Below are 25,990 nucleotides of genomic sequence, written 5' to 3'. Positions count from 1 at the left end.
GTATAAAATTATGCATGGCATTGAGAAAGTGGATAGAGAAAAGTTCTTCTCCCTCTCTCATAATACTAGAACTCGTGGACATTCAAAGAAGCTGAATGTTGGAAGATTCAGGACAGACAAAAGGAAGCACTTCTTTACTCAGCGCATAGTTAAACTATGGAATCCCCCAGCCAAGATACAAAACAATATGTAACTAATTTATAGCTCATGAAATTGGAGTTCTTTGTATGGATTCTGGTAAGCCTTTTCTAGTCCGGAACGAAAATATGGGGAAAGCTTCACCTGTGTGATATTGTATTTGTCAGGCATGTTGTTACTTGTGTATGACCCCTGGTTTATCTTTGGGCACTCCTCCCCCCTCCATCTGCAAAAGAGGGTGCACATTTGCTCATGACGTGAAGGGGATGTATATTTGTGTCATCGTCTGTGAGTGCAGCAGAGGGTGTGATCCACATCCAGTGGGCCTGGCCCAGAAAATCCTCTTGGCAGTTTGGTACCCCTGGTTACCCCAGGGAAAGGCGTAGGAGTGGTGGGAGGGCAGGCTTGAGGGAGGAATCCAGAGCGAGTGAGTAGTGGAGGAGGCCAGCAGCAGGCCAGAACGAGAAGACCTGCGAGGCTGAATCCCAGAACTTGTCTGCTTAGCTACTTAGCTGAATTCCAGGAGCAGAACTTGATCTCTATTTCTTCATCTGCAACATAAGGGGAAAAAACAGCGAAGGAGCTGCGGGTGAGAATTCTCACGTGTAACCCGTGCATGCAGTAATTCTCGCGTGTGGCCCCCAGCTTTGTACACATGTGCATAAGTCCTTGGAGGGGCAGCAGCAGAGTCCTCAACCTCATGTGTGCTCTGGGCCCCATAAACCCTCTGGGTGGCCCTGCAAACCTGACCGTGGGGTTTTTGGTGCTGAAGGCACTCCTTGGCCAGGGTGCTGTTTTTTTCTAGGGCTGGCCGTGCATACTTTATTATCAATAACGCACATCCCATTTAGGTTTTTGGAACAGTTTCTGTTTTTATTTAAATGTATTTATTTATTTATTGTATTTATATACCGCCCCATAGCCGAAGCTCTCTGGGCGATTTACAATAAATGCATATTTCTGGTTTAATAACATAACTTCTGTTTAGATTTTACACATGGATTTCCTGTTCATTTTACGGACATGTTTGTTTCCAGTTTAATAACTGGCATAAATACTTATTTATTAAGTCTATTAAAAAAAAGACATCATCTTTGCAAGACATCAGGTTTCCCGGTTGATTTCCTTTTTGCATTCCCAGTTCTATCCCTTCTTTCTAAAGTCATCCTAGACTTTTGGCAAATGATTCCACTTCTGGCAGATAAAAGGGTGCTCTGAAAATACCATTTGGCTCATAAGTGATTGTCACGTGACCTCTAGGAAAGCATACTGTTACCAGGTGCAAAGCCTGGAATCTTGCTGAACTATAACTCCCACTCCACACCCCCACCCTCTCGTATGGCTGAGGTGTGCGAAAACCAACAAGGACAGCTGTTAAGAAACAAAAATAACTAAGAGCTACTGAATACATGTTATCTTCTCCTTGGCAGAGTTCCCTCGAGCCCAGTAGAATCATCCTATGGTCCAAAGAAAGTAGCCTATGTTTTTCAGGGTCAGCAAGAAACATGCACGCAGGCACACACATACACACACACACAAAATCACCAGATGCCCAGACCCCTCCTTGGCAGGAGGGGGAGAGAGAAAAAGGTCTTTTTCCAAAGAGGTTTCAAGCTGGAAAGGGAAGGAAGGGGGCAAGGGTGACCTGAGCTCCAACACATGTAGCCACGACACAGTGCGGGACTGCAGGGACAGAACCAGGGAGAGAATGATTTATATCCTGCCCTTCCTCCCAGCAGGAGCCCAGGGCGGCAAACAGAAGCACTAAAAACACTTTAAAACATAATTAAAAGACCTTAAGATACATTAAAACAAAGTTTAATTTTTTTAAAAAAATTTTAAAAACATCTTTTAAAAGAGGGTTAAAACATATTTAAAAACATATTAAAAGCAATTCTAACACAGACACAGACTGGGATAGGTCTCAACTTCAAAGGCTTGTTGAAAGAGGAAGGTCTTCCAATATGTGCCAAAAAGATAACAGATGGCACCTGTCTAATATTTAAGAGGAGGGAATTACAAAAGGTCTGCTTCCTATGTTGTGCCCAACGGACCTCCTGATAAGATGGTATCTGCAGGAGGCCCTCACCTGCAGAGCACAATGATTGACTGGGTATATAAGGGATAAGATGGTCTTTCAGGGATCCTGGTCCCGAGCTGTATAGGGCTTTGTACACCAAGACCAGAACCTTGAACTTGGCCCAGTAGCAAATGGGCAGCCAGTGCAATTCTTTCAGCAGTGGGGTGACATGTTGGCAATACCCTGCCCCAGTGAGCAGTCTCGCCGCTGCATTTTGCACCAGCTGCAGCTTCTGGACCAACCTCAAGGGCAGCCCCACAAAGAGCGCATTACAGTAATCCAGCCTGGAGGTTACCAATGCATGGACAAAATGGTCAGGCTATCCCGGTCCAGAAACGGCCACAGCTGTCTTACCAGCCGAAGCTGGTAAAAGGCACTCCTAGCCACTGAGGTCACCTGGGCCTCTAGCGACAAAGATGGATCCAGGAGCACCCCCAGACTACGGACCTGCTCTTTCAGAGGGAGTATGACCCCATCCAAAGCAGGCAACTGACCAATTATCCGAACTCGGGAACCACCAACCCACACTGCCTCCATCTTGCTAGGATTCAGACTCAGTTTATTGGCCCTCATCCAGCCCGCCACTGAGTCCAATCTTTCTATGGGGGAATATCTAAACCTCAGTCCACACGCGCTCAGGAACTGGGTTTTTGACCACGACACGTGCCAAGATCAGGCAGCTATTGCAGCAGCTCCTTTTTCTCCCTGGTTTCCCTACTTAAGGCTAATCACGCAAGACCATATTATTTTGAGGTTTTGACCCATGCCCAGCTGCGCAGGGCGTTCACGGAACTTAGGTTCCAAATGATGCCCACGGCATTCCTCGATGGGCGATATCTGGGAATCCCGGCCAAAGAACGGAGATGTATCTTTGGGTGCAATCGGATAGAGGACATTACCCATTATCTGCTTCACTGTCCCTTGTACGAGGATCCCAGGAGGAAATTCCTGGCCCAACACATTCGCTGGCACCTAGAGCCTTGCGACCAGGAGCTGGTAGTCGACCTTCTAGCTGATAACCCCAAACAAGTTAATGTCGCAGTGGCCAACTTTGCTGTGGCCGCCAGGAAGCTGTGAGCGAGACATATTAAGACTTATAAAGCCCTGTGATCATCCCTCAAGTCTGGACTAATTTTAGCCCTCTGGCATCCTACCTGCCTACCGATTTTAATACTCCTTGTATCTTGCAAAGGCCCTTGTTGTTGTTGAGTCCAGGCAGTGGTCCAGGGCTTGCATGGCCTCTCCCAATCCAGATGTTACAGAGAAATAGAGCTGGATATCATCAGCGTACTGCTGACACCTTGCCCCAAATCTGATGGCTACCTGGCAAATCAGCTCCCTGACTACAACAGAGTGCAAAAGGGCAAGTTAATTTGTAGATGAGTGACAGCTCAAGAAGCCTGAGGTGGAGGCTCAGCCTGTAATCTGGAAAGATTACAGTTGCAAATCCTTGAGACTTTTAACAGGATTTCCATGTAGATTTAGGACACGCCATTATGTTGCAGGCACTGGAGTTTACTCACCTCCAGCTAGGGAAAGGAATAAGATGCAGGTGTCAGACCCAGAGCGTCTGTGGGTGCAGGATTCAGGGCAAAGCACCGTAAGGTGACAGATTCACTTGCAAAGAAGGAGAGCAGGAAAACAGTCGGGAAGGAGCAATTGTTCCTCATGAGCATCTTGTAGCTGGGAGAGAGCACTACTCTGGGGGAGGGGCAGAAGCAAGACTGGGTCCCTGGATGATCAATGTCCTGGATCATCTGGGCACAGATCCAAGCCGCTGGATCCCCTTTTCATCCCAAAACAGCACCCTTTGATGGGAAAGACAGAGACTGAGTTCACTCTTAGACCCTTCGGGTCGGGGCCTGTCAAGAAACCTGGAGTGATTTCCTTAGGCACCCCAGCAGATGAATGCTCAGGAGCAAGACCTGGAACAACACAAGCCTCTCACTTCTCTTTCTCTCCCAGCTCAGGGTGGGTCGAAACAGCCATCTTGTAGCTGGCACAACCCCTAGCGGTTTCTTCATCGCAGTCCATCTGCTTAGTAGCAGTTTGAAAATCTGTAACGACAGAAACGTTAGCAGCTATAGACCTGGGAGTCACACAGGGCCCTTGGTCAGAACTAGCACAGTTCCTGGGGACAAGAAGAGATGGTTGTGTGGGTAAGAACCCTCCTTCTAAGTTCCTACTGTGGGGCTTGTAGACAGGGATGCTCCCTCTTTGCCTTACAACTAGGACAGTTCAATCCCTGGGGAAGCCTCAAAGTCAGAGGAGTCCAGAGCCGGCCCTGTCATTAGGGAGGAGGCACCCATCTCCGGCATCAGCCACTGAGGGGCTGATTTCTACATCAAGCAGACTGCCCTGTGCCCCCTAAGCAAGCCTGCTGCGTTCAGATGCGGGGTAGGATGTTCCCCGTCACCTGTGCTGAAGTGAAACCAGCTGCCAGTCTTGCTGACTTCTGTACATTGACACAAGCGGTTGCGGCCATCTTGTCGTTGCCTCAGAAGGTTTTAGGCCGGCCCTGTTAAAGCCTGAGTAGGGTCTAGATTTGAGAAGACTTTTTAAATTTCATCTTATTGGATTTCTGGCAATAAGGCTTATAAAGCCTTACCTTCATAACAATCTGAACTGAGGTACAAGAGGAGGCAGGGAGAAATGCATTCAATTGAGTCGTCTGTTTCCTGGAGTCGTCTGATCTGGCTATGGTGACACATGCCTTAGTTACATCCCGCTTAGACTACTGTAACGCACTCTACGTGCGGCTGCCTTTGAAGACTGTTCGGAAACTTCAGCTGGTGCAACGAGCTGCAGCCAGAATGTTAACTGGGGCTGGTTACAGGGACCATACAACTCCCCTGCTGCAACAGCTCCACTGGCTGCCAGTCTGTTTCCGGACACAATTCAAAGTGCCGGTTATGACCTATAAAGCCCTATACGGCTTAGGTCCAGGCTATCTGTCAGACCGTATCTCCCTATATGAACCTGCCCGGGCCCTGAGATCTTCAGGAGAGACCCTTCTCACGATCCCAACACCTTCACAAGTGCGACTGGTGGGGACATGAGATAGGGCCTTTTCGGTGGCTGCCCCTAGGCTCTGGAACTCCCTCCCTAGGGAGGCAAGAATGGCCTCCTCTGTGCAGTCTTTCCGCCGACAGCTAAAGACTTTTTCCTTCCGGCAGGCCTTTGGAACTGAAGGTTTTAAGGGTAGTGACTGAAGAGGATGCTGTATGTTATTGTTTTGCCTGTATGCTCCTAAACTGGGTTGCAGTATTTTAAGAGTAATTGGTTTTAACATCTTAATAGTTTAATCCTGTTTTAATGCTGATTTTATATGTTTGTATGTTTTATATTTTTATAGGTTCTTAATGATGTGTACTTGTTTTTATCTGGAAGCCGCCTTGAGTTCCAGTTTGGAAAAAGGGCGGGGTATAAATAAAGATCAATAATAATAATAATAATGTTTTTAAAAATAAGATTACTAGGATATCGTTGCTGTTGTTTTTAAAACAAATTAAGCAAGCAAGCAAAGCAAGCCTGTTTGGCATGATCTAGCCCGTAGCTCTCTTGGGTTTTCCCTGAAGAAATTTCAGGCCACAACCCACATGTTGCGGCCTGGAGTCATCCCCCCCACCCCACAGGGAAAGGGCCTTGCTTTGGGGTAAAGTACATGTTTGGCACACAGAAGGTTCCGGGTTCAAGGCCCATGTCAGAAGCAGGACCAGAAAAGGCTCCTCCCTGCCTGAGATAGGGGGTGGCATTGGGAGTGCAAGGAGGACTCAGCCCCGGACTGGATGGGCGGGCAAAGGGGGTCTGACTCAGGATTATTCCTGTGGCCCCACATCATAATTCCTTCCTTAGCCCAGGACATCTCCAAAAGCGCCCAGAGGGCCCCCAGGGGAAAACGTGTCCCCAGACCTGCAGAGGGGCCCTTTTGGCTTCTCTTTCTCCTGGTTTCATGGGGAAAGCAGCTCCTTCTGCCTGTCTCATGTTTGGCTTGGCTTTCTTCACACTTGTGGGGAGCGCCTAAGTGTGGGACCTGGGCCAAAATTTCTGCAGGCAAAAAGCATCCAGACTTTGGGGGCATTTCTCTCCCAGTGGGAGAGCTGGAGCTGCAGGTTGGCAGCCGTGGAGCCTTGCAAACATCACCAAGTGCTTCTCCCCGCCCCGCTAAACAAACACCCTGCAGGTCTAGGGGACCCCAGGTAGTGGGACAGTATCCTATACCCCTCACTTGGGGCCTTTTTGTCCATGTAAGCAATGCCTCACTAGAAGAAGGCAAACTGCAGCCATCCCCTCGTTCCCCTCTGCGCATGCTCAGACAGATGTCAGAAGTCTGGAAGGGTGGGGAGCGGGTGGGGGAAACTGAGGAAGCTGTTTGCAGTGAGGTAGCAGGGGGTCAGTCCTGAAGCACAGGCACTCTTTGTGACAAGCCCCATAGCAACGCCCCTTCTAAAACTAAACACCCCAAAGGGACTTTTGACCATTGCAAACATGTTGGTCTCAGTACCAAGCCAGCTCTTTTTGTCATTCGCCCTGCTCCCATTCTGGCCCTCCCCACTTGCTTTCCTTAGCACCCATTCTGATGAAGAGTTCTGGTGCACTCAAAAGCTTGCTCACTATTTTGTAACAGTTTAATTGGTCATCATAAAGGGAAATGGGCTTCCCTTCCTCCCCAAAAATAAAAATAGCTGCTTATCCCTCAGCCTGTGCATGCCAAGCTCCCTCTTCCTCTGCTTCCTTAATTTGGTGGGTTTCTCTCCTAGAAAAGCTAGTCCGTGTGGCATGCGGAGGATTGGCAACAAGCACCTCAGGAGAGGATGGCTTCATCCCTGCTGTAAAACAGGTGGCAGGCTTCCTTCCTGCTCCACTATGAGACGTTAAAAGGCCACAATCTCATCTATTGCTGGTGCTAAAAAAACAACCCATTGCTGGGTGGATTTGGATGGTAGAAGATTATTAGTATTAGAATTCTTTGCCTGCCCTTCACCCAAAGGTCCCAGGGCAGGTTACAACAATTTAAAGTCATATAATTAAAAACAGTTAAAAACAACCTAAACAACATCACAGTATTATTATTGTTGTTGTTGTTGTTGTTATTGTTGTTATTGTTGTTATGATGATGATGATGATGATGAAGAAGAAGAAGAAGGAGAAGGAGGAGGAGGAGGAAACGGCTTTAATGGTAGTGACTAGGTGGCATGTGGCAGATTTTCGTAGAAGTAATTGGCTTTGGCTGTTATTATTTATTATTATTATTATTATTATTATTATTTTATTCAATTTCTATACCGCCCACAGCCAACGGCTCTCTGGGCAGTGAATAGCATAAATTTAAAATACAATATAATAAAATCACATATCAATACAACACACATAACAAAATTCCAAAGACTAAAAACATATTATATAATTGTTCTAGTATACTAAGATGTAATAAATATACTAAGAATATTAAAATATTAAAATGCCTGGGAAAACAGGTACGTTTTAACCTGGCGCCGAAAAGAGAGCAAAGTTGGCGCCAGGTGTACCTCGTCAGGAAAACTATTCCATAGTTCGGGGGCCACCACCTTATAGGAAGCTACCCCCGCATGTATCGATCCCCGCCAGTGTCTGCGCCGCGATTCCCAAACTTTCTCTCTCTAGCACAATTCCAGCCTCGCAGCCCGTATTAGTTATTGATTTGTGTTTTTTCTTTTTGTATTGTTTTGGTTTTGAAAATTTGAATAAAAATTAATTGAAAAAAAACAGTTAAAAACAACCTAAACAACATCACAGTATTATTATTATTATTATTATTATTATTATTATTATTATGAAGAAGAAGAAGAAGAAGAAGAAGGAAACGGCTTTAATGGTAGTGACTAGGTGCCACGTGGCAGATTTTCGTAGAAGTAATTGGCTTTGTATCGATTGGCGTATATCGATCCCCGCCAGTGTCTGCGCCGCGATTCCCAAACTTTCTCTCTCTAGCACAATTCCAGCCTCGCAGCCCGCCGACCCGACGTCTGCCCAGCAACTACTGCCGTCATCGGCATGCAGAGCGGTGGAATATTTTTGTCCAATCGGTGGAGCTCTTTTCCCTCGCCCAATCCGGACTTTTGCCCCGAAATACAAAAGTGGGGATGTTTCCGCCCCTTCCTCCACTTCGCACGAAGGCTCACGAAGGCCTCACCTGGTGAGGAGGAATCTGGGTTGCAGTCCTGGGCCAAATGAGGCTGCTCTCGGGGCCTGTGTGGCTCCAGGTGGCGGCTGTCCTGCTGCGGGGCTATTGTGGTGAGTATCTCCAGGGGCTGTACTGTCCCAGTGGGAGGGGGGGACGGCAGACTCTGCTTCCGGCCCATTTCAATAAGGGGGAAGGCGCCTACCTAAAAGACCGGCTCATCCTTCATATGCTCTCATCCGATCTCTGTGCAGGGAAGGGCATCCTGTGGGTACCATTTATCAGTCCGTTCTCTACCTGCCTATTGCTCCATTGCCTATCAGGCAGATCCCACCTTTATCGTCTTTTCAGTATCTTGCAGACCTTCCTTTCCCAGCAAGCTTTCTGAGCGATCTTTATGCCAGGCTGTACCTGTGCTGGATTTGAAGGTGTTTCTATATATGCAGTTGTTTTGCATGTTTTTTATTGCATTGTAAAATTGCTTCAAGATACTCGATAGGAAGCTATTGATAAATGAAAAGAAATAATAATAATGGTCAGTCGTGTAATCTGAACTCGGCCCCCTTTCTGGTTCTTATCAACTGGAAATGCTCCATTTTGTTCTGAAGTCCAAAAAAAAGAAGAAGTCAGTCTCAGATTGGACGGGGCTACTTAAAAGAAAGGGTGTTTTTTTCTTTCTCCGAATTAAATGTGCCTCTGTGTAAGGGCACCCCTCTTTCCCTCCTCTTCCATAGCCTCATCCACACTGAGAGTTGTTATTTTTTGCAAGATGGTGAAATGAGCAGCTGCTTTCAACCTTTGGCTCTGCCGTTCCTTTTAACTTTTCAACTTTGTCAAGCTGTTTTAGCTCCTTTAGGCTTTTGTTTTTTTAACTTTTCCTTCTTTCATGTGCTGAATCTTGGAGGAAAGCAGAGTAATTTCTCCAAAACTGAAAACAACAATATGTCTTCCTGTGTTTTTTTTAAATCTCTCTGGCTGCCTCATCTGTTTTAGCTATGTGGGAGATGATTGCGCAGATATGGATATAAGAATGCGGTTGATATAAATTCACTTTTGACCTTGGAAAAGAGGAGAAAAAGTGGCAAGTTTGCAAGAGAGGGAGAGAGAGAGTTTGTTTGGTGGGGGATTTACTCAAACGCCAAGGTATACGCTCCAGAGGTGGGACTACTGTTGTTTGGCAAGTGTACGCTCACTGCTTATCTGAGCTCAGAAGTGATTAGATAAATAAAGATTGAGCAGCATATCTGGGAAAGTAAAATAATCAAATTAATATTTTAGTGAGCAGCCATGGGGATTACTGGAAGGCAAGAGAGAGAGGGTGGGCCAGATTTCTTCTAACCAAAGTAAACTCTCTAATTACTTTGAAATTGCTTTGCCCCTGTTAATGAATCATTGATAAAGAGAAAAGCTCTACTCCAAGATTAAATAAGACACAGCCTTCCTCCAAAATTAATTTAGAACAGGCTACTCCTCGCTCACCAGAGTGTAGTTTGGCTTTGATTGAAGAATAAGCAGAGAAGTTAAGTTCTCCATCATTGCTTCAAACAGAACACTTTTTGATCTTGGAAGACTTTGCGATGCCAGATTGGTCTAACCTGGAGCTTCTTAGCTCACAATGCATATTGCAAGGGAGAGGTTAGTGAAGAAGCTCTTTGATGAGCTGGTCCCTCTTAAATTAACACTGGAGAATGTAATCCTGGCCATAAGACAAAGATAGGTGAGGCTTTTGGAGAGCAGCAAGCTATATTAAGGCTGCGGACACACTGGTCGCTTCAGAAGCAGTGAGAATGATTTTCCTGGTTGCGTTTTGAAGCGACTCTATTCTCAGCTGGACACACCTCCCTTCCCCACTTCTGGCTTCAGATCCTTCAGGACCACCCACAGCAAAGTGTTGGGCCAATCACTGTCTCTGCCTGAGCCTACAGTTAAGCGTTTCCATTGGTTACACCTGGAGGGGCAATGAGTTGATCTACCAATCAGTTGCAAGATCTGCCTGAAGTTGAATTAAAAAACAACAAAACTTGAGTTGATCTGACCAGGTTTTAGAGTAAAAAGGAGTGGAGTTTGATTAGCATTGTGTGCCCCCATTTTCAGAACACAGGTGGAGACACACTGGAACTGGCACAACAGTGTGTGTGTCTACCCAAAGGCCAGAGTGCTCCCCTGCCGTAACTTCAAAGGAAGTGTTGGGGAGTCATAGATAAAAGAGCTTGCCAGCAGACTCCAGCCCTTTATCAATTTCAGATAATGTCCCCCAAAGCAAATGGGCCATACGCAGGTTCTGAGCATACTCCCCCCCTTAGGTCTCGCCTAGGGATGGCAAGTTCTGTCCATCTTGGTCCTCTCAATTTCTCATTTTTCCAATCTTAAATTCCATTCTCCACATTTCTGCAGCAATTTGAGGGTTTTTAAAAAAATCTTTATGGAAATTCTCCATCATTTTAGTGCAAATAAACCCATGTTTCTAGGCAGTGTTGACTAACATACACATTTTTGCAAGCCATTTCTCAACATATAATGCATTTTTGCATGTTATTTGCACTCATGCATTCATTTTTATGCGCATTTCCCCCTAACAGATGCATTTTTGTAAACATTGGTTGGTTGGGGAACTGCATTGCAAAATCCAATTAAGCGCAAATTTCAAAGGATGGCTGTGTTTCGGTTCTCCTATTGCTTCGGAAAGTGTGAACTGGATAAATTCGGCGCAAGAGCGAACTGAACCAAATTTCTCGCCCATCCCATGTCTCACCTGATAACTGCATGGAATGTAGCAGACTGAAACTCCATGGTAAAGATGCTAAGCCTAATAAGCGTATACCCCAAAAGGTTAGTAAACAAAAGGGGAATAACATTCAAAAGATGCCAAACAAAAGGTTTAATTTCCATAAGCTTTTTGAACAGATGGATCAAGATGCAAAGACTCAAGGGAGGGAGAAGAAGAGCAAATATAGGGTAAACAGGGCAAAGCCTAGGCTAAGAAAGAAAATTAATGAAGATGGGGGTGAAGACGGGGAGTAGCCTCCCCCCTCTTCCTCCTTTAGCTGAAGACACTGGCGACCAGGAAGCCATTCCAGATCTTATGTCTCAGGAATGCCCTTTGCCCCGATGCTTAATGGCTCACCCTCTCCTTACTTACACCACTGTAAAGAAGGAGCAGTCTGACGCTGCGCAACCTTTCTCCCCAATCTTTATCAAACATCAGGTGGTTTTATATAATTATCTGAATCTGCCAGGGCTTTAGCGCAGCCTGAGTGGAAGCTCTATCTTTTACAGATTTTGAAAGAGGTGAAGGTAGGTTCTGTTGTTGCAGCAGGTATCGAGTGTGCGGATGATTTATTGTATAACTTTTGCAACACCAGAGCAACGATAGCGTGTGCTAGCCAGCATGTGGCAGGTATTATTCTTAGTGCCAAATCTGCTTTAATTAACTTGGGCATTGGGGTAAAGATCCACTTTAGACAACTGCAGCCATTCCCTGTGTTCCAATAGTGTAATGACAAATTCAGAAGTGCAGGGTCCCTTCATGATAGTTGCGCCACGTCCCCTCACAACCATACCCGCTCGCTTGCTCTCTGTTGTCATCTCCACACTCCTCAGTCCTTCCCCTGTGGACCTTCTCCCATAACAAGACATCCCTATGAGGCAATCAGCATGGAAGGGGAGTGTGTTAACTACTGAAAAGAGTCTTCTCAGTGGCCAACTTGCCTCCTTTCACTCTGACCGGCTCCAATCGGCAGGAAAGGAGAAGGAAGCATGTTAGAAGATTCTTCTCAGTGGCTAACACACTCTTTCATGCTGATTGGCTCGTAGGACACTGGAGAGATAGGGACCTGGCTGGAACCCAGTAAGGGGTCTAAGCTCCCCCACCCAGACCCTGGACGACTATCGCCCTGCTGTGTTTTCTACCTTGCAGAGTTCACCACAGGAAAATTGCTGTAAACCACCCAGAGAGCTTCGGCTATGGGGTGGTATGTAAATAAATAAATAAAGGGTAATATTCCAAAGCAACTAGGCTATGGTATGAAGACACATAAGGCCAGCTCCCTGCTGAAGTCAGGTCTGGTCAATGCCTGGATGGGAGACGGCCTGGGAACCATATGTAAGCCGCCTTGGGTATCAATCATGAAAACAGAGGTGGGGTAGAAATGTAATAAATCAATAAACTGGGAATCATTGGCATCCAGGTGTGGGACAGTCAAGGACAAACACCTGGCTGGCAAGTGAATCGACCTGGATTATAAAGAGGATCCCTTCATGACAGTCATGCTACATCATCCCTAATTCTTCCCCCCCCAATGCTATTGCCAGTTTGCCTTTCTCCTGCAACCCCCCTTTGATTCTCTAGCCCCCTCTCCCCTCCATTTTTCCACTTTGATGTTTATAAGCAGGACTATAAGCTCCTGCTGTCCGGCCCTCTCCCCATGCAGACCTTGGATCTTCTAGTTGGGGGTTGCAGGCCCCCTAACTCTGCCCTCCTTTGTCTCCTCTCCAGGCTCCTCCTTCTTGCACTCCCTGCGCTACTTCTACACAGCCGTGTCAGAGCCCGGCCAGGGGCTGCCCCAGTTCATCACTGTGGGGTTTGTGGATGACCAGCTCTTCCTTCAGTACGACAGCAGCACCAGGGAGGCCCTGCCTCGAGCCTCCTGGATGAAGAAGGTGGAGGAGGACAGAGCCGGTTACTGGGTCAGGGAGACCCACAACTTGCAGGGGACGCAGCGGGTGTTCAAAAAGAAGCTGGAGAATGTGCGGGATCGCTACAACCAGAGCGGAGGTGAGTAGAGCAGGGAGACCCAGAGGTTCCAGCCACATTCACTCCAGATGTTTATTCCACTATGATCCCACCATAAACAGTCATGGCTTCCCCCAAAGAATCCTGGGAAGTGTAGTTTGTGAAGGGTGCTGAGAGTTAGGAGACACCCTTATTTCCCCTCATAGAGTTACAATCCCCAGTGTTCCCTGGGAAGAGGGACTGACCCACCACATTCACACTGAACATTTATTCCACTATTATCCCACTTTAAACAGTCATGGTTTCTCCCCCAACATCCTGGGAAGGGTAGTTTGTAAAGGGTGCTGAGAGTTGCTAGGAAAACCATATTCCCCTCACAGACCTACAATTCCCACATTTCTCTCCAAAGGAGGACTGGCTGTTAAAACTGCTCAGAACTGTACCTCTGTAAGGAGAACAGGGATCTCCTAGATATATTATAAAGACTGTTCTGCTGTCTGGCATCTGACTCCCAAACAGAAATTTTCTGGTACCTCCCAAGGCTCAAGACTTCTTGAGTGGGGTCTCTTCTAATCTATCCTCTGCCTGCACTGGATGACTGCTGTTGATAAACTGTGAGCTTAGGTGAACTAACGTTCGACATACAAGGACTCCATGTAGATACGGAGGAAGGGAGAAAGCAAGAGCCCTCGACCCTGTGCATTCACTGGCAAGGGGACCGGCCTTGCCGGCATCACCATTTAATGGCTTCTCATAGAGGACACCCTCCTGAAGGCGCATGTGTGCATTGTTTTGGATGAACAACTCCAGTTCCTTATCTGTTGTCATCTGGCGTCATCGTGCATGGAGAAAGCTTTGTGGATCTCAGATGGGCAGTTTCCCAGTAATACTCCCCAGGAGTAGAGGAAAGCTTATTTTCTGACATGGGGGTAGAGCAATGCTTATTTTGGGGTTCAGGGACATAGAAACTAGGTTTCAAACAAAGTTTTTGGATTGAGCTGTGTTTCGAACTGCAGAGAGCCATCTTCAGTGAGGGCAGCCTGAATTCTGATTGGAGCATGGGGCCATTTTGAAAAGGAGAGAAAAGGTGGGGGCACATAAAGCAGGATTGGACGGTTGCTATAGGCTCCCATGAACACCTCTGTTTTCCAGGGTTCCACTCCCTGCAGCTCATGTACGGCTGTGAGCTGACGAAAGACGGGTGGAAAGGAGGGTATTGGCAGTATGGCTACGATGGGAGGGACTACATCAGCCTCGACCTGGAGACACTCACGTGGACAGCAGCCGATGCAGCGGCCCAACTGACCAAGAATAAATTTGAGGCTGAGTACAATGCTGCGTACATGGTGACCTACCATAAGAAGATCTGCACTGAGTGGCTGTGGAGATACCTGGACTACGGGAAGGAGGATCTGCTGAGGACAAGTGAGGGTGGGCTTGTGAGTTGTGGTGGGAGGCTTGAAATTCATTCACGTTCTCCCCATGTGCATGTGCACGCACGCACACACACACACACACCATCCACTCTAGATTGAGTTGCCAGTCCAGGCACTACAAAGGAGTTGGAAGCTGGGAGCAGCCGCTTCAAATGATTTGGGGGAGGTGGGGGGGGCAGGATACATTCTCCAGGAAGAAAACTCCTTTTAAAGAAGGCTTTTTAGGTGAAACTGACAAGCTTTGCTTTGCTGTGGATACACTTTCAACCCTGTCCCTTTGTTTAAGGTGAAACTGACCAGCCTGTGTCTTTGCTTTGCCATGGTGAAACTGAGCAGCTGGTATCTTTGCTTTGCATTAAAGAGGTTTCTTGCTTTCTCCCAGGGCTGTGGTGGGAAGGATCCAGTATGATTCAGAGGAGGAGGAGAAGGCGGGAAGGGGGAGGAGGTGGATGCTGGATAGGCATCCTTTAAAGCCCCTGTTGAAGCTGCCTCTACCATCTATAAGCGGATGTAGGAACCTATCCCTGTTCTTTCCGTGTTATTCCTACCCCTGGTACCAACGTTTCTGTTAAAGAAGTAATGTCCAGGAATGCATCTACTTTGTTAATGCAGGTATGACTGTATTCAGATTTTAAAACAAACCAACCCAGCTATAGTTGGAAAGAGAACTCACTTGCACAACTTCTCCTTTAAGGTTTTTGTTTTTAGTGCTGGGGAGCATTCAAAAATAGGGTTCCCCCTCAACCTGCAGCCTGAGATGGTTCAGTCCACTCTCCCACCTGTCTTCCACTCCTACACGGGCAGATCCTGCCTGAGAAACTCCCTCCCCAAATCTTAATGGCCTTTTATCTTTTAATGGCCTCGTATCCTGCTGAAATTGTATCTGGGCCTGTGCGCAGCTTTTACGTTGCCTCCGCTCCAGGTTGATCTGCAGTGGAGAGGAGAGGTGGGGCATTTTGTACCTTGAGGAAGCCATTTAGGGCAGCCAGAGCTATTAATGGGTCCAGTCTGTTCAAGGTCCATTTGCCTTGTTGACTGAAGATATATTATATGTTAAGGAAGTGGGATAGAGAATGCAATCCTATACATGTAAATACAATTATATACACACAGAATCTCAATCCAGGCAATCACCTGGTCAAGGGTTTGCCGTTTCTAGATGTTGTTAGGGAGGGGGCTGCAGGTGTGACTCCTCCCCCCCCTTCCCACATTGCAGGAAACTTCCATCCTGCCCATGGAGAGCTGCACCTCCTGCCTCATCGTTGAAGCCCTAATTGTGGCCCACTTCTGTCTTCTCCACACACACCCTGGTGGCTGGCTATGGTCTCCTCACTTCCCCCCTCCCTCAAATTGCTTCCCTTGAGTCAGGATCCTTTTTCTCCTATGCAGAGGATTCCTTGGCCTGCCTGCCTATGTCCAATCACATACATCATCATGGTATGTCCATCTGGGGGGAAGAGAGAATATTTGCAAACATGGATGGAGGCAGAAATGGGGGCTCCAGAATTTAACGAAGAAGAGGAGGTTATACACACAATTCTTTGCAAGACTTTTGCCCTTGAGATTGCCCTGAATTGCCACATTTGTCTTCCAGAATTCAGTCTTCAGGCTGTATTCCTCTGAGCATGTGCAGACTGCCCCACCTGAGAGTATCACCTTTTCCTTTGTTAAAACAAATGGATTCTGTTGAAAGTAATGAAAACACTGACTTTTCTATTCTATGTTATTATGCTTCTACTAGGGGCTGTGCACTTGCTTGCTTCACTCACAAACCCCACCTACCTCCCACCAGACCCCTCACCAAAACCACCCCCTGGTGTGATGGCCCAGCAACTCTCAGAAGTCTGTTGTCATGCTGTAGTTCACAGCGCCACCTGTCGGCAGCCAAGCAAACTGCTGTGTGATGGCAGCCTTATCTTTTTACTACACGTTAAGGACATCCTCCTGAAATTCTTTCTGGGCCTGTTGGTTAACCCTTATGTTGTCTCTGCTCCAGATAAGGCTGCAATGGAGAGGAGAGGTGGGAGTTCTGCATGTCTGGGGAGCCTTTTAGAGGGGTTAGGACTATAAAGAAGTTCTGTCTCTTCCAGAACTCTTTGCAGTGTTCACTTGAATACTAAACTTCATAAAACAAAAATGTGGAAATGACTGAAGGAGGATAAGTCCAGGAGAGCAAATGCCAGCAGGTCCAGCATATTTTCCTTCCCTGAAAGGAACAACCAGGATCAGTCTGAGCCACGTTCTGTTCATGGTCTTCAGTTAAAGTGAAGCTGAATCTATTCAGCCATGGGGTCCTAGTGACATTTGCCCATAATCATACAGGAGGTTCACTGGGAGAATCTCAGGACCACGAGTGGTCATACTCAATTATTTTCAAAGGTTATCAAGAAAGTGAGGAATCCTATTATTGGAGCTTAATTTTTTTGTTGTTGGGGATGCTGCAAATGCAGGATGCTGAATCTCTAGGGGCAAAGACTTGATAGCCACCTGGCCTATCTTTCCTGCTCTTGTCTATCTATCCTGCATCTATCCTGTCTGCCTCTGGGGATGTTTCTGTGTTTAACTCCAATGCTGCCATTTTTGCAGAGCCTCCAGTGGTGAAGGTGACGCACAAAGCTGACTATGACGGCATGGAGACCCTTGTCTGCCGAGCCCACGGCTTCTACCCGAAAGAGATCGATGCTGTCTGGATGAAGGATGGGGAGGTCTGGGAGGAGGGCACCTTCCATGGAATTATTGCCCCCAACTCTGATGGGACCTACCACGCCTTGCTTGGCATCAAGATCAACCCCAAAGACAGGCACCGCTACCGGTGCCACGTGGAGCATGACGGCCTAAAGGAGCCTCTGGAGGTGCCCTGGGAGGAACCTGGTGAGAGACAGCGGGGGAAGGGGTGGATTCTGGGAGGTGAGACTAGAAGGAGGGCCAAATCCAGTGACCTCCCCTCCCTTGAGCATCATACCTTATATCAACGTGCCCCAGTTGGATTCTCTTGTTGGTCTGACGGGGTGGAAAGAAAATGATTTGGATGTTCTCATTTTTAACAGAGGTGCCGCCTTTTTTGTGAAGTACCTACTGTCTTGTAGGCCGTAAACTGAAATTATATGTCACAGGCAGAAACTGGCTGCCATCTTTTCCCCTGTAAGCCTGGATAGCTGCAATGTCATGGAATGTTTGTAAATATTTTACTTATTCAAAGTGTCATGTGTCAGCACACATTATGGCAATCCCTTGCGAGAACAGACCCCCCCCTTCCCATTCTAGTTCTAAAGGGACTCATGGAAATATTGAAAGACGCGCGGGCCATTAGTGCATACCCCCCCCCGAACCTCTCTGAATTTCATGAGTTCAAAGTGCTTTGTCACTATGGACCCATAACAGGAAAATATTGCTTTGGTATTTTCTTACCATGTTTTCCTCTTTTCCCAATTCAACTTTAGCATCCAACATAGCACTCATTCTTGGGTATGTTCTGGGGGCCATCCTGCTGATAGCTGCTGGAATTGCTGGGATTGTGTTGTACAGTAAGTGAACTGTGAGTGGATTTTGGGGGGTGGAGGTGGAGGTCATTTGGCTGTTAGAAAGGCTGTTCCTTCTGGGCTGTACTGCTCTGGCGTTCCCCTTCTGCCAGCATTCATTATGAGTATGAAATTATATCCCAAGTCAGCCTGACTCCTCTCTCTAGCTGGCAAGTAGCATCCCGGTTGTATTCCCTCAAAGTACGTTGAATTCTAAGAATCAAAATAGAGCCACCCCGACCCTCTAAAAATGCTTCTCCTGGTGCTGACCTGAGTTGTCCTCCAGCGTTGTTCCAGAAGGAGGGATCAGAGGCAATAGGGGTTACGGTGGAGGAAATCTGGTGGTGGGGTGATCCTTGGAAAGTCTTCCTACCCTCCGTGACTGCCAATTTCCTGGAGGGCCTGTCGGACTTCCTTCCCTGAGGCTGTTAGGAACTGGACAGGAGAAGCATCTGCCGGGGGTCCTTCCTGACCGCAGAGGGTGAGGCTGGCTGATCTCTGTGGGATCCCTTTCAGTTCTAACTCTCTGGTTCTGTGTCTTTAGGAAAATGGCAAGCAGGATACAGAGAAGCGCCAAGTGAGTGAGATCTTTTTCTCTGCATGCTATTTATTTTTATTTATTTATTTAATTAAGCTTATATACCGCCCGACTAGCAACAGCTCTCTGGGCGGTGAACATTAAAAATACAATAAAAATAACACAATACAGTATATCACAATACAAAACTGTACAAAAGACTGTACAGTCTAAAATCAAAATATAATAATTTAGAATTAACAGGAATTAAAATGCCTCAGAGAAGAGAAAGGTTTTAACCTGGCGCCGAAAAGATGATAGTGTCGGCGCCAGGCGCACCTCCTCGGGGAGACCATTCCATAGTTCGGGGGCCACCACTGAGAAGGCCCTAGATCTTGTCACCACTCTCCGGGCTTCCCTATGAGTCGGAACCCGGAGGAGGGCCTTCGTAGTAGACCGTAGTGTACGGGCCGCTTCATATCGGGAGAGGCGTTCCGACAGATATCGTGGTCCCGCGCCGTATAAGGCTTTATAGGTAAGTACCAACACTTTGAATCTGGCCCGGAAGCATATTGGAAGCCAGTGCAAACGGGCTAGCACAGGTGTTATATGCTCAGACCGCTTAGTTCTTGTTAGCAGTCTGGCCGCCGCGTTTTGCACTAGCTGTAGCTTCCGAATCGTCTTCAAAGGTAGCCCTACGTAAAGCGCATTGCAGTAGTCCAGACGCGAGGTTACCATAGCATGTACCACTGATGAGAGGTCCTCCTTACTCAGATAGGGACGTAGCTGGGCTACCAACCGAAGTTGGTAGAACGCATTCCGGGCCACCGAGGCTACATGAGCCTCAAGTGTGAGGGAAGAGTCTAAGATGACTCCCAGACTACGCACCTGTTCCTTTAGGGGGAGTGTAACCCCATCCAGGACAGGGTATATATCCACCATCCGATCAGAGAAACCATCCACCAACAGCATCTCAGTCTTGTCAGGATTGAGTCTCAGTTTGTTAGTTCTCATCCAGTCCATTGTCGCAGCCAGGCAACGGTTCAGCACGTCGACTGCCTCACCTGAAGAAGATGTAAAGGAGAAGTAGAACTGCGTGTCATCAGCATACTGATGACAACGCACTCCAAAACTCCTGATGACCGCCCCCAGCAGCTTCATATAAATGTTAAAAAGCATGGGAGACAGAACCGAACCCTGCGGGACCCCACATTGGAGAACCCACGGTGTCGAGCAATGTTCCCCAAGCACTATCTTCTGGAGACGACCCGCTAAGTAGGAGCGGAACCACTGCCAAGCAGTGCTTCCAACTCCCAACTCCGCAAGCCTCTCCAGAAGGATACCATGGTCGATGGTATCAAAAGCCGCTGAGAGGTCAAGGAGAATCAACTGAGTTACACTCCCTCTGTCTCTCTCCCGACATAGGTCATCAAACAGGGCGACCAAGGCAGTCTCAGTGCCAAAACCAGGCCTGAACCCCGATTGAAATGGATCTAGGTAATCGGTTTCATCCAATAGCGCCTGGAGCTGGTCAGCAACCACATGTTCCAGGATGTTGCCCAGGAACGGAACATTGGCTACTGGTCTGTAGCTGCTGACATCCTCTGGGTCCAAGGAAGGTTTTTTCAGGAGTGGTCTCACTGCCGCCTCTTTCAGACAGCCAGGGACCACTCCCTCTCGTAAAGAGGCATTAATCACTTCCTTGGCCCAGCCAACTGTTCCTTCCTTGCTAGTTTTAATTAGTCAAGAGGGGCAAGGATCCAGTACCGAAGTGGTCGCACGAACTTGTCCAAGCACCATGTCCACGTCCTCGAACTCCCAGTACGGGCAGGCCTGGGGTGGGAACGAAGGAAAAAAGAGGATTAGTTTATTGGGGTGGTGTCTGTGTCCAAGCCAGAGATGAAAAAGCGCTCTTGTCACTATAAAAGTGGAAAGAAAAAATAAATATCTAAAAGGGGGGAGGGAGAGTGTAAGTAAACCCTCCCATGATCCAGGAAAAGCAGCTGACATTAACAGGCAATTAAGAGAGAGGTCATTTAAGGGGCAATTAACAGTAATCCTGCGGCTGTCCTTCACTGGAAGCAATGAAAATAGAACTCCAGGTGCCCCACATACCTGGAACTGCCGCCTCAAATGTCTGGAGGGCAACAGGTTGGGGAAGCCTGCCCTGCTATCACTCAGCCTGGAACCATTTATAGATACGCTGTTTGTTTCCCAGGGGTGGGGAAATTAATTTTGTTTATTCACTGTTGATTGTTTACTTGTATTTGTATTGCATTTTAATTATATTGATTGTAAACGGTCTTGAGATGCATGCATATCAGGCAGTATATTAATAAATAAGTGGGTATGACTGCAATCCTCTGTATAGGTTACCTGAGAATAAGCTGCACTGAACTGAACGGTGCTTACTTCTGACTGTACGAGGTTCAACTTGTAAAACACACCCATCTCTTCAAGAAAAGATCCCTGGCCAGCTGGTTTCCAAGCTTTAGCTTTTTAATTAGAAATGCAAACAACTTTGTGAAGAAATGTTACCATTGAAACTGCTGGCATAAAGGAGGACCCCCATCAGAGAAAAGGAAAGCAGGACCTAGCCTCTGCTTGGCAATTTTCCTGATTCTCGACTTCCTCTATGCTAATCTGTCACAAGCACAACAGTAAAACTTGACAGTCTCAAGTGGTCAGAGGAAGGGGGTTTGCCACTTACCCTGGTGTCCTGGCAGAGGACGTCATCACTCCTGCCCAGAGAAAAGTCCCTGGAGCTGTGCTATTGCCCCTGCACTTCAGGGTCCACTTCACCTCCGCCTTTTCATCCTCAAGGCTAGACGAGTGTCCTGTGCTCTCTTTGCAGGCAGAAGTTCCCAGATTCCAGCCCCAGTGTGTCCATCACAGGGGAAGGGAAGGGCCCCGACTGAGACTCTGCAGAGCCCTTTCCATAGCCCAGGGCTGGGGGACATCTGTGGCCCTCGGAGTGAGACTGGACTCCCAATCCCCATCACCCCAGCAGCCCACGTGCTCTGTAGTCAGGGATGAGGGGTGGCTGTTGTAGTTCAGCAACATCTGGAGGGCCACAGGTTGGCCACCCTGCCATAGACGCTAGTGGGCTGGTTGGACCAATGGCCTGCCCCTGGATAAGGTCTGTAGTCTGGTAGGAGACATCATCACTCCTGCTCTGGAAAAGCCACACACACCATTTCCTGCTCTGCTGTGCCTACAGCTAAGCCTGAGCAGGTGTAGCTGAACAAACAATACGTCTTTCCCTGTTTACCAGGGGTGGGGAACCTGTGGCCTTCCAAGTTATGTTGTACTCCAGTTCCCATCTTCCCCGACTCTTGACTTTGCTGGCTTGGTCTGGTGGGAAATGGGGCCCAACCACATCCGGAGGGCCACAAGTCAGCCCCCTCTGCTGCCCACTCTTACCTGGGAGCAATTCCCATTAACGGGACCCCTGGCCCTTTCTCTGTGTTGATTTAAACATTTATCGTTGTTGCTTGTATAAGTTTTTGTGGTGTGTTTAGTCTGAAATTAAAGCAGTTGTGCTCAGCTGTCCACAAAAGGGCCTGGTGTGTCTGAGAGAGAGAGAGGTGGTAAATATACCCCCCTCCCTTCTGCTGACCTCCTTTTCCCCCTTTCCAGCAAGTGACTGAGGGTCCGACAACTCCAGCAAGGGTAAGTGCGGGAATCCCATCCCACGGGGCAGGGGGAGTTCTGCCTCTCACTGAGGACGCTCAAGAACAGAGATCTTCCCAACTTCACTGTAGAGAGTCTCCTCTAATGCCTCCCAGACGTTCTCTGCCTGCCCAGTTCAGAGTTCCAGTGGAGAAAGGCAGGTCCTACAAAGCAGTGTTGCCCCTTCCCCTCTCAAGGATCTGGTGGTGGATCAGCCAGGCAGCGGCTGCAGCTTCTGCCAGGGTTTGATTGGCTGATTTGATTGTGCTACAGCCACAAGTACATTTTGTTACTTATTAAATTTCTGTCTTGCTCTTCTTCCCAAAAGGAGCCCAGGGCAGCAGACAAGTGATAACACACTAAAAACATCTATACAATATCTTAGAAACCAAACATCTTGAACCCCTTTAAAAAAATCTGTAAAGTCATTTAAAACTACAATTCCAGCACAGCTACAGACTGGGACAAAACAGCTGAAACTCAAGCCCTGGAATTATTCCCTCACTTCCTTGTATACTGTTTCAAATCCTCGCCCTCCCCTGATCCTTCAGCAGGACCTAGATTCTGTGGGGTTTTCTGTAATGCATCCCTTAACTTACCTCTGGTGACAATGTAATTGGGGTTGGGTGTATGTGTGGGGTGGTGCCTGTTCTCACAAAATTGCAAGGACGTTCTCCCACCCTGCAAATCTGAAAAGTGCACAATTGGATCAATTATAGCAAGTCTCCCTCCAGTGTTTCCCTCCCTGCCATCTCCCTCTCCTGGGGCTGCACCCTTCGCTTCTTCACCTGAGCTGAGAGGTGCTGAGACCACCTCCTCCCTCCCCCAGCCTCTTTCTGGAACAGGAATCTTGCAGGTTCACCATCTTGGCATGCAAACAACCTCCCTGTTTCTCTCTCTCTGCAGTATGACCAACAATGTGAGCACAACTCAGACAGTGGGGCTTCCAGTGGAAGAGGCGTCCATCCATATTCTGAAACCTTCAGGAATTTCTTCTGTCTTTGGATCATTTCTGATTGCAAGAGAGCTTGGCTTGATGGGATTTGCTTTCTACCAGGACTGCCGCCCCCTAGGGCACATGTGCACCTGAAGAAATAATTGTAGGACTTTCACCTGATGAAAGAAATCTTAAATCAATGTTAATATTGTGAGTTGAAATCAGTTAATTGATCATCTGCGCATAGAGTTGCATAAGAGAGAGCTCTTAAGAAAACAAAGACTAGGGGGTGTGGCCAAGACGCAATGTTAATGGCCGCTTTCTGAGAGAGCTCCGCATTAGGGCAGATGGAGGGCCTCTCCACTGGCCTTTTTTCGGGATCATATCCACGGTTCCTCTCTTCCCCACGTTGGGGGAATGCTCACTGGGCACAAGAAAACCAAAAATGGAAGCCTACCAGCTTTTTTCTGCCCACGCGAGTGGGGCAACAGAGACACTCAGCAGCAGCCGTTGGTGGGAAATAAAATGGCGGCTCCTCGGTTGCCGCCTTCTCAGATGGCGTCTGCAGGCCCCACTTCGACTAGTGACGGTGTAAACCTCCAGGAGGAATTCGGCCTACAATTGGCCCCCTTGCAAATGGTCCTCACGGATACTTGGAAAGAACTTATGCAACCTCTAGAAGCTAAACTGGATGAGGTTAGTAAACGTGTAGACGGAGTTGCAGATACAGCAACAGCAGCCTTTGATTTAAGTACGGCCTGTAGCAAAACACTTAAGCGACTAAAGCAAGACAATGATTTACTCAAGGCTAAGGTGGAAGAGATTGAGGATCAGGCCCGTAGACAGAATTTGCATGTCCGTGAGATTAGCAAGGGGGAGGAAGGAGATGATATGAAAGAATTCCTAGCTGCATGGTTGAAACACTGACTTAGAATGTGCTCACAGAGCTTTGTCACCCCAGCCAAGGGAACAAGCCTCCCTCCCCATGGGATATTGTTCTCTGATTTGCTCTATATGCCACCAAGGAGGCTGTGGTCTGAAGGCACATGAGGCCAGCTCCCTGCTGAAGCTAAGCAGGGTCAGGTCTGGTCAGTGCCTGGATGGGAGACTGCCTGGGAACCAAATGTAAGCCGCCTTGGATTTCTATCATGAAAAGAAAGGCGGGGTATAAATGCAATAAAATAAATAAATAAATAAATATTTGGCGCCAGCTACGTGCCCTCAAGCACATCACATACAACAACCAACCTGTGATGATATTACAGGATTTGTGACCATAAACTCCAAGGCGACGCACCACTGGGTGACCCTCGTCACAGCACCTAGCCCTGCCCACCCACCCCACCCCACCCTGCACTCACGGCAGCTTTGCTCTCCACATCCAGGGCGCTCGTGGCCTCATCCAGCACCAAGACCTTTGGGTCGTGAATCAGGGCCTGGAGGATGGCCAGGGGCTGCTTCTGCCTGACGGAGAGCTGTCCTCCCTTTTCTCCACCGTCTGCAGGGAGGCAGGAAAATGAAAAAGAGGAGGAGGAAGGGAAAAGCCGGCATCCTAAAGCCTTGTTTCCAGAGCAGCAGGGGTGGTGGTGGTGGGCATACCAGCTGAACGTTAAGGAAGGGGATTCGCAGGTAAAGGAGGGTCTCAAACTTCTCTGTTCATTCTATGGAATGGAGGGAGCTGGGAAGGGGGCAATGAAAATGGGAGTTGACAATAGGACTCCTGGTTCCTTCCTGAGGAAGAGTCACAAGCAGGGCAGCCAGAAGCCCTGGAGGATGCATTTCAAACCCTGCCCTCTTTTGTGCCTGATTCCCGCATTGTCACAAACCTGCTTGGACCTTGAGGTCAGCCTCAGATACCCCCAAGATCAATTTCACTGGTGGGCATGAGAGATGATGGACCTTTTTGGTAGTGGCCCCATGCTTGAGGAATTCCATTTCTAGGGAGATACATGCAGCTCCCTCCTCTACTGGCTTTTAAATGAACCCTGACATTGAAAGAAAAAGAACTGCTTCAAGTGCTCTGTATTGTTTTAACTGCAGCTGTTCTAATGTCATCATATTTTTGGTTTAGGTCATGGTTTCATTAATAAGTGATGTACTATGGTTTTGATATGAGTTGCCCTGGGAAAATTTCACCCCGAAAGAAAGCATATATGTTAACTATGAGTAAATAATGTCAGGGAAACAGAGCTCCTGTGAGCAACAAGAAAAACCCTGTGTGGTCAGGCCACAGGTTCCCCTAGTGGTCCTGTCCTTGTCACAGACTTCCTGAGGAAAGTCATTACTGATAGCAATTTCCATGTTGAAATTGGGGGGGGGGATCTGTTTTGCTCAAATCATGGTCAGGTTGGCCTAAGTCTGTGGAAGCCATTTTCCAAAATGGCCACTGATGATCCTTCTGCACCAACTATCTATGCACCATGTCAAACTCTTTCAAATTTGGGCGTATTTTAATAATAGTAAAGAATAAAATACATATTTTATTATAACATAAGGTGTGAATATGCTTTTTTTTTTTTTAGAAAAAAACATTTATTTTAAAATAGATTTATATCCCATCCATTTCATTTTTTCCTCCAAGGAACTCAAGGTGGCGTGGACGGGTCTCCCTCCTCCTCAGAATGGGTGAACCTGTCAACTTTGGTATCTCTCAGTTTCTCATTCTCCACATCAGTATGAGGGTGTATTTAAAAAAAAAAAAAAACCTCAAGAATTTCACCTAATATAATGCATTTCTGTATGGTATTTTCACATATACATTCATTTCTATGTAGCTTTTGCCCCAGTGAATGCATCTTTA

The 25,990-nt window shown here is 47.5% G+C and overlaps 2 protein-coding genes across 5 annotated transcripts in view; one reads left to right on the top strand and one right to left on the bottom strand.

The window, feature by feature from the left end:
• The window catches only part of LOC133378949 (zinc finger protein 883-like), a 36,035-nt gene extending 35,195 nt beyond the window's left edge, over positions 1 to 840 (bottom strand). Inside the window, exon 1 of the mRNA XM_061613561.1 lies at positions 647 to 840. Coding sequence (XP_061469545.1) covers positions 647 to 840 — 194 coding nt within the window. The remainder of the gene's footprint in view (positions 1 to 646) is intronic.
• A 7,507-nt stretch (positions 841 to 8,347) lies between these two features.
• On the top strand, positions 8,348 to 25,684 carry LOC133381504 (major histocompatibility complex class I-related gene protein-like). 4 transcript variants are annotated; one of them, XM_061620670.1, is made up of 8 exons: positions 8,348 to 8,491; positions 12,874 to 13,152; positions 14,263 to 14,535; positions 17,133 to 17,417; positions 17,987 to 18,070; positions 18,609 to 18,641; positions 22,221 to 22,253; positions 23,160 to 25,684. In XM_061620670.1, exons 1-7 carry the CDS (start codon positions 8,428 to 8,430, stop codon positions 22,229 to 22,231), a joined length of 1,029 nt encoding a protein of 342 aa, XP_061476654.1. In that variant the 5' UTR covers positions 8,348 to 8,427; the 3' UTR covers positions 22,232 to 22,253; positions 23,160 to 25,684. The 4 variants fall into 4 exon arrangements, with proteins under 4 accessions (XP_061476654.1, XP_061476652.1, XP_061476656.1 ...); XM_061620668.1 differs by having other exon boundaries at positions 14,263 to 14,541; XM_061620672.1 differs by lacking the exon at positions 14,263 to 14,535.
• The last annotated feature ends 306 nt before the right edge of the window (positions 25,685 to 25,990 follow it).

The sequence above is a fragment of the Rhineura floridana genome, chromosome 3 (genome assembly GCF_030035675.1).
Source record: "Rhineura floridana isolate rRhiFlo1 chromosome 3, rRhiFlo1.hap2, whole genome shotgun sequence".
Taxonomy (NCBI): domain Eukaryota; kingdom Metazoa; phylum Chordata; class Lepidosauria; order Squamata; family Rhineuridae; genus Rhineura; species Rhineura floridana.
This window is presented reverse-complemented; position numbering and strand designations above follow the sequence as displayed.

Bases quoted from the DNA above. Each gene is read 5' to 3' on its own strand.
- LOC133381504 (XM_061620668.1), top strand. From the start codon at position 8,428: ATGAGGCTGCTCTCGGGGCCTGTGTGGCTCCAGGTGGCGGCTGTCCTG. The intron at 14,542-17,132 runs GTGGGCTTGTGA...CCATTTTTGCAG, and splicing joins TCTGCTGAGGACAAGTGAGG to AGCCTCCAGTGGTGAAGGTG. The intron at 18,071-18,608 runs GTAAGTGAACTG...CTGTGTCTTTAG, and splicing joins TGCTGGGATTGTGTTGTACA to GAAAATGGCAAGCAGGATAC.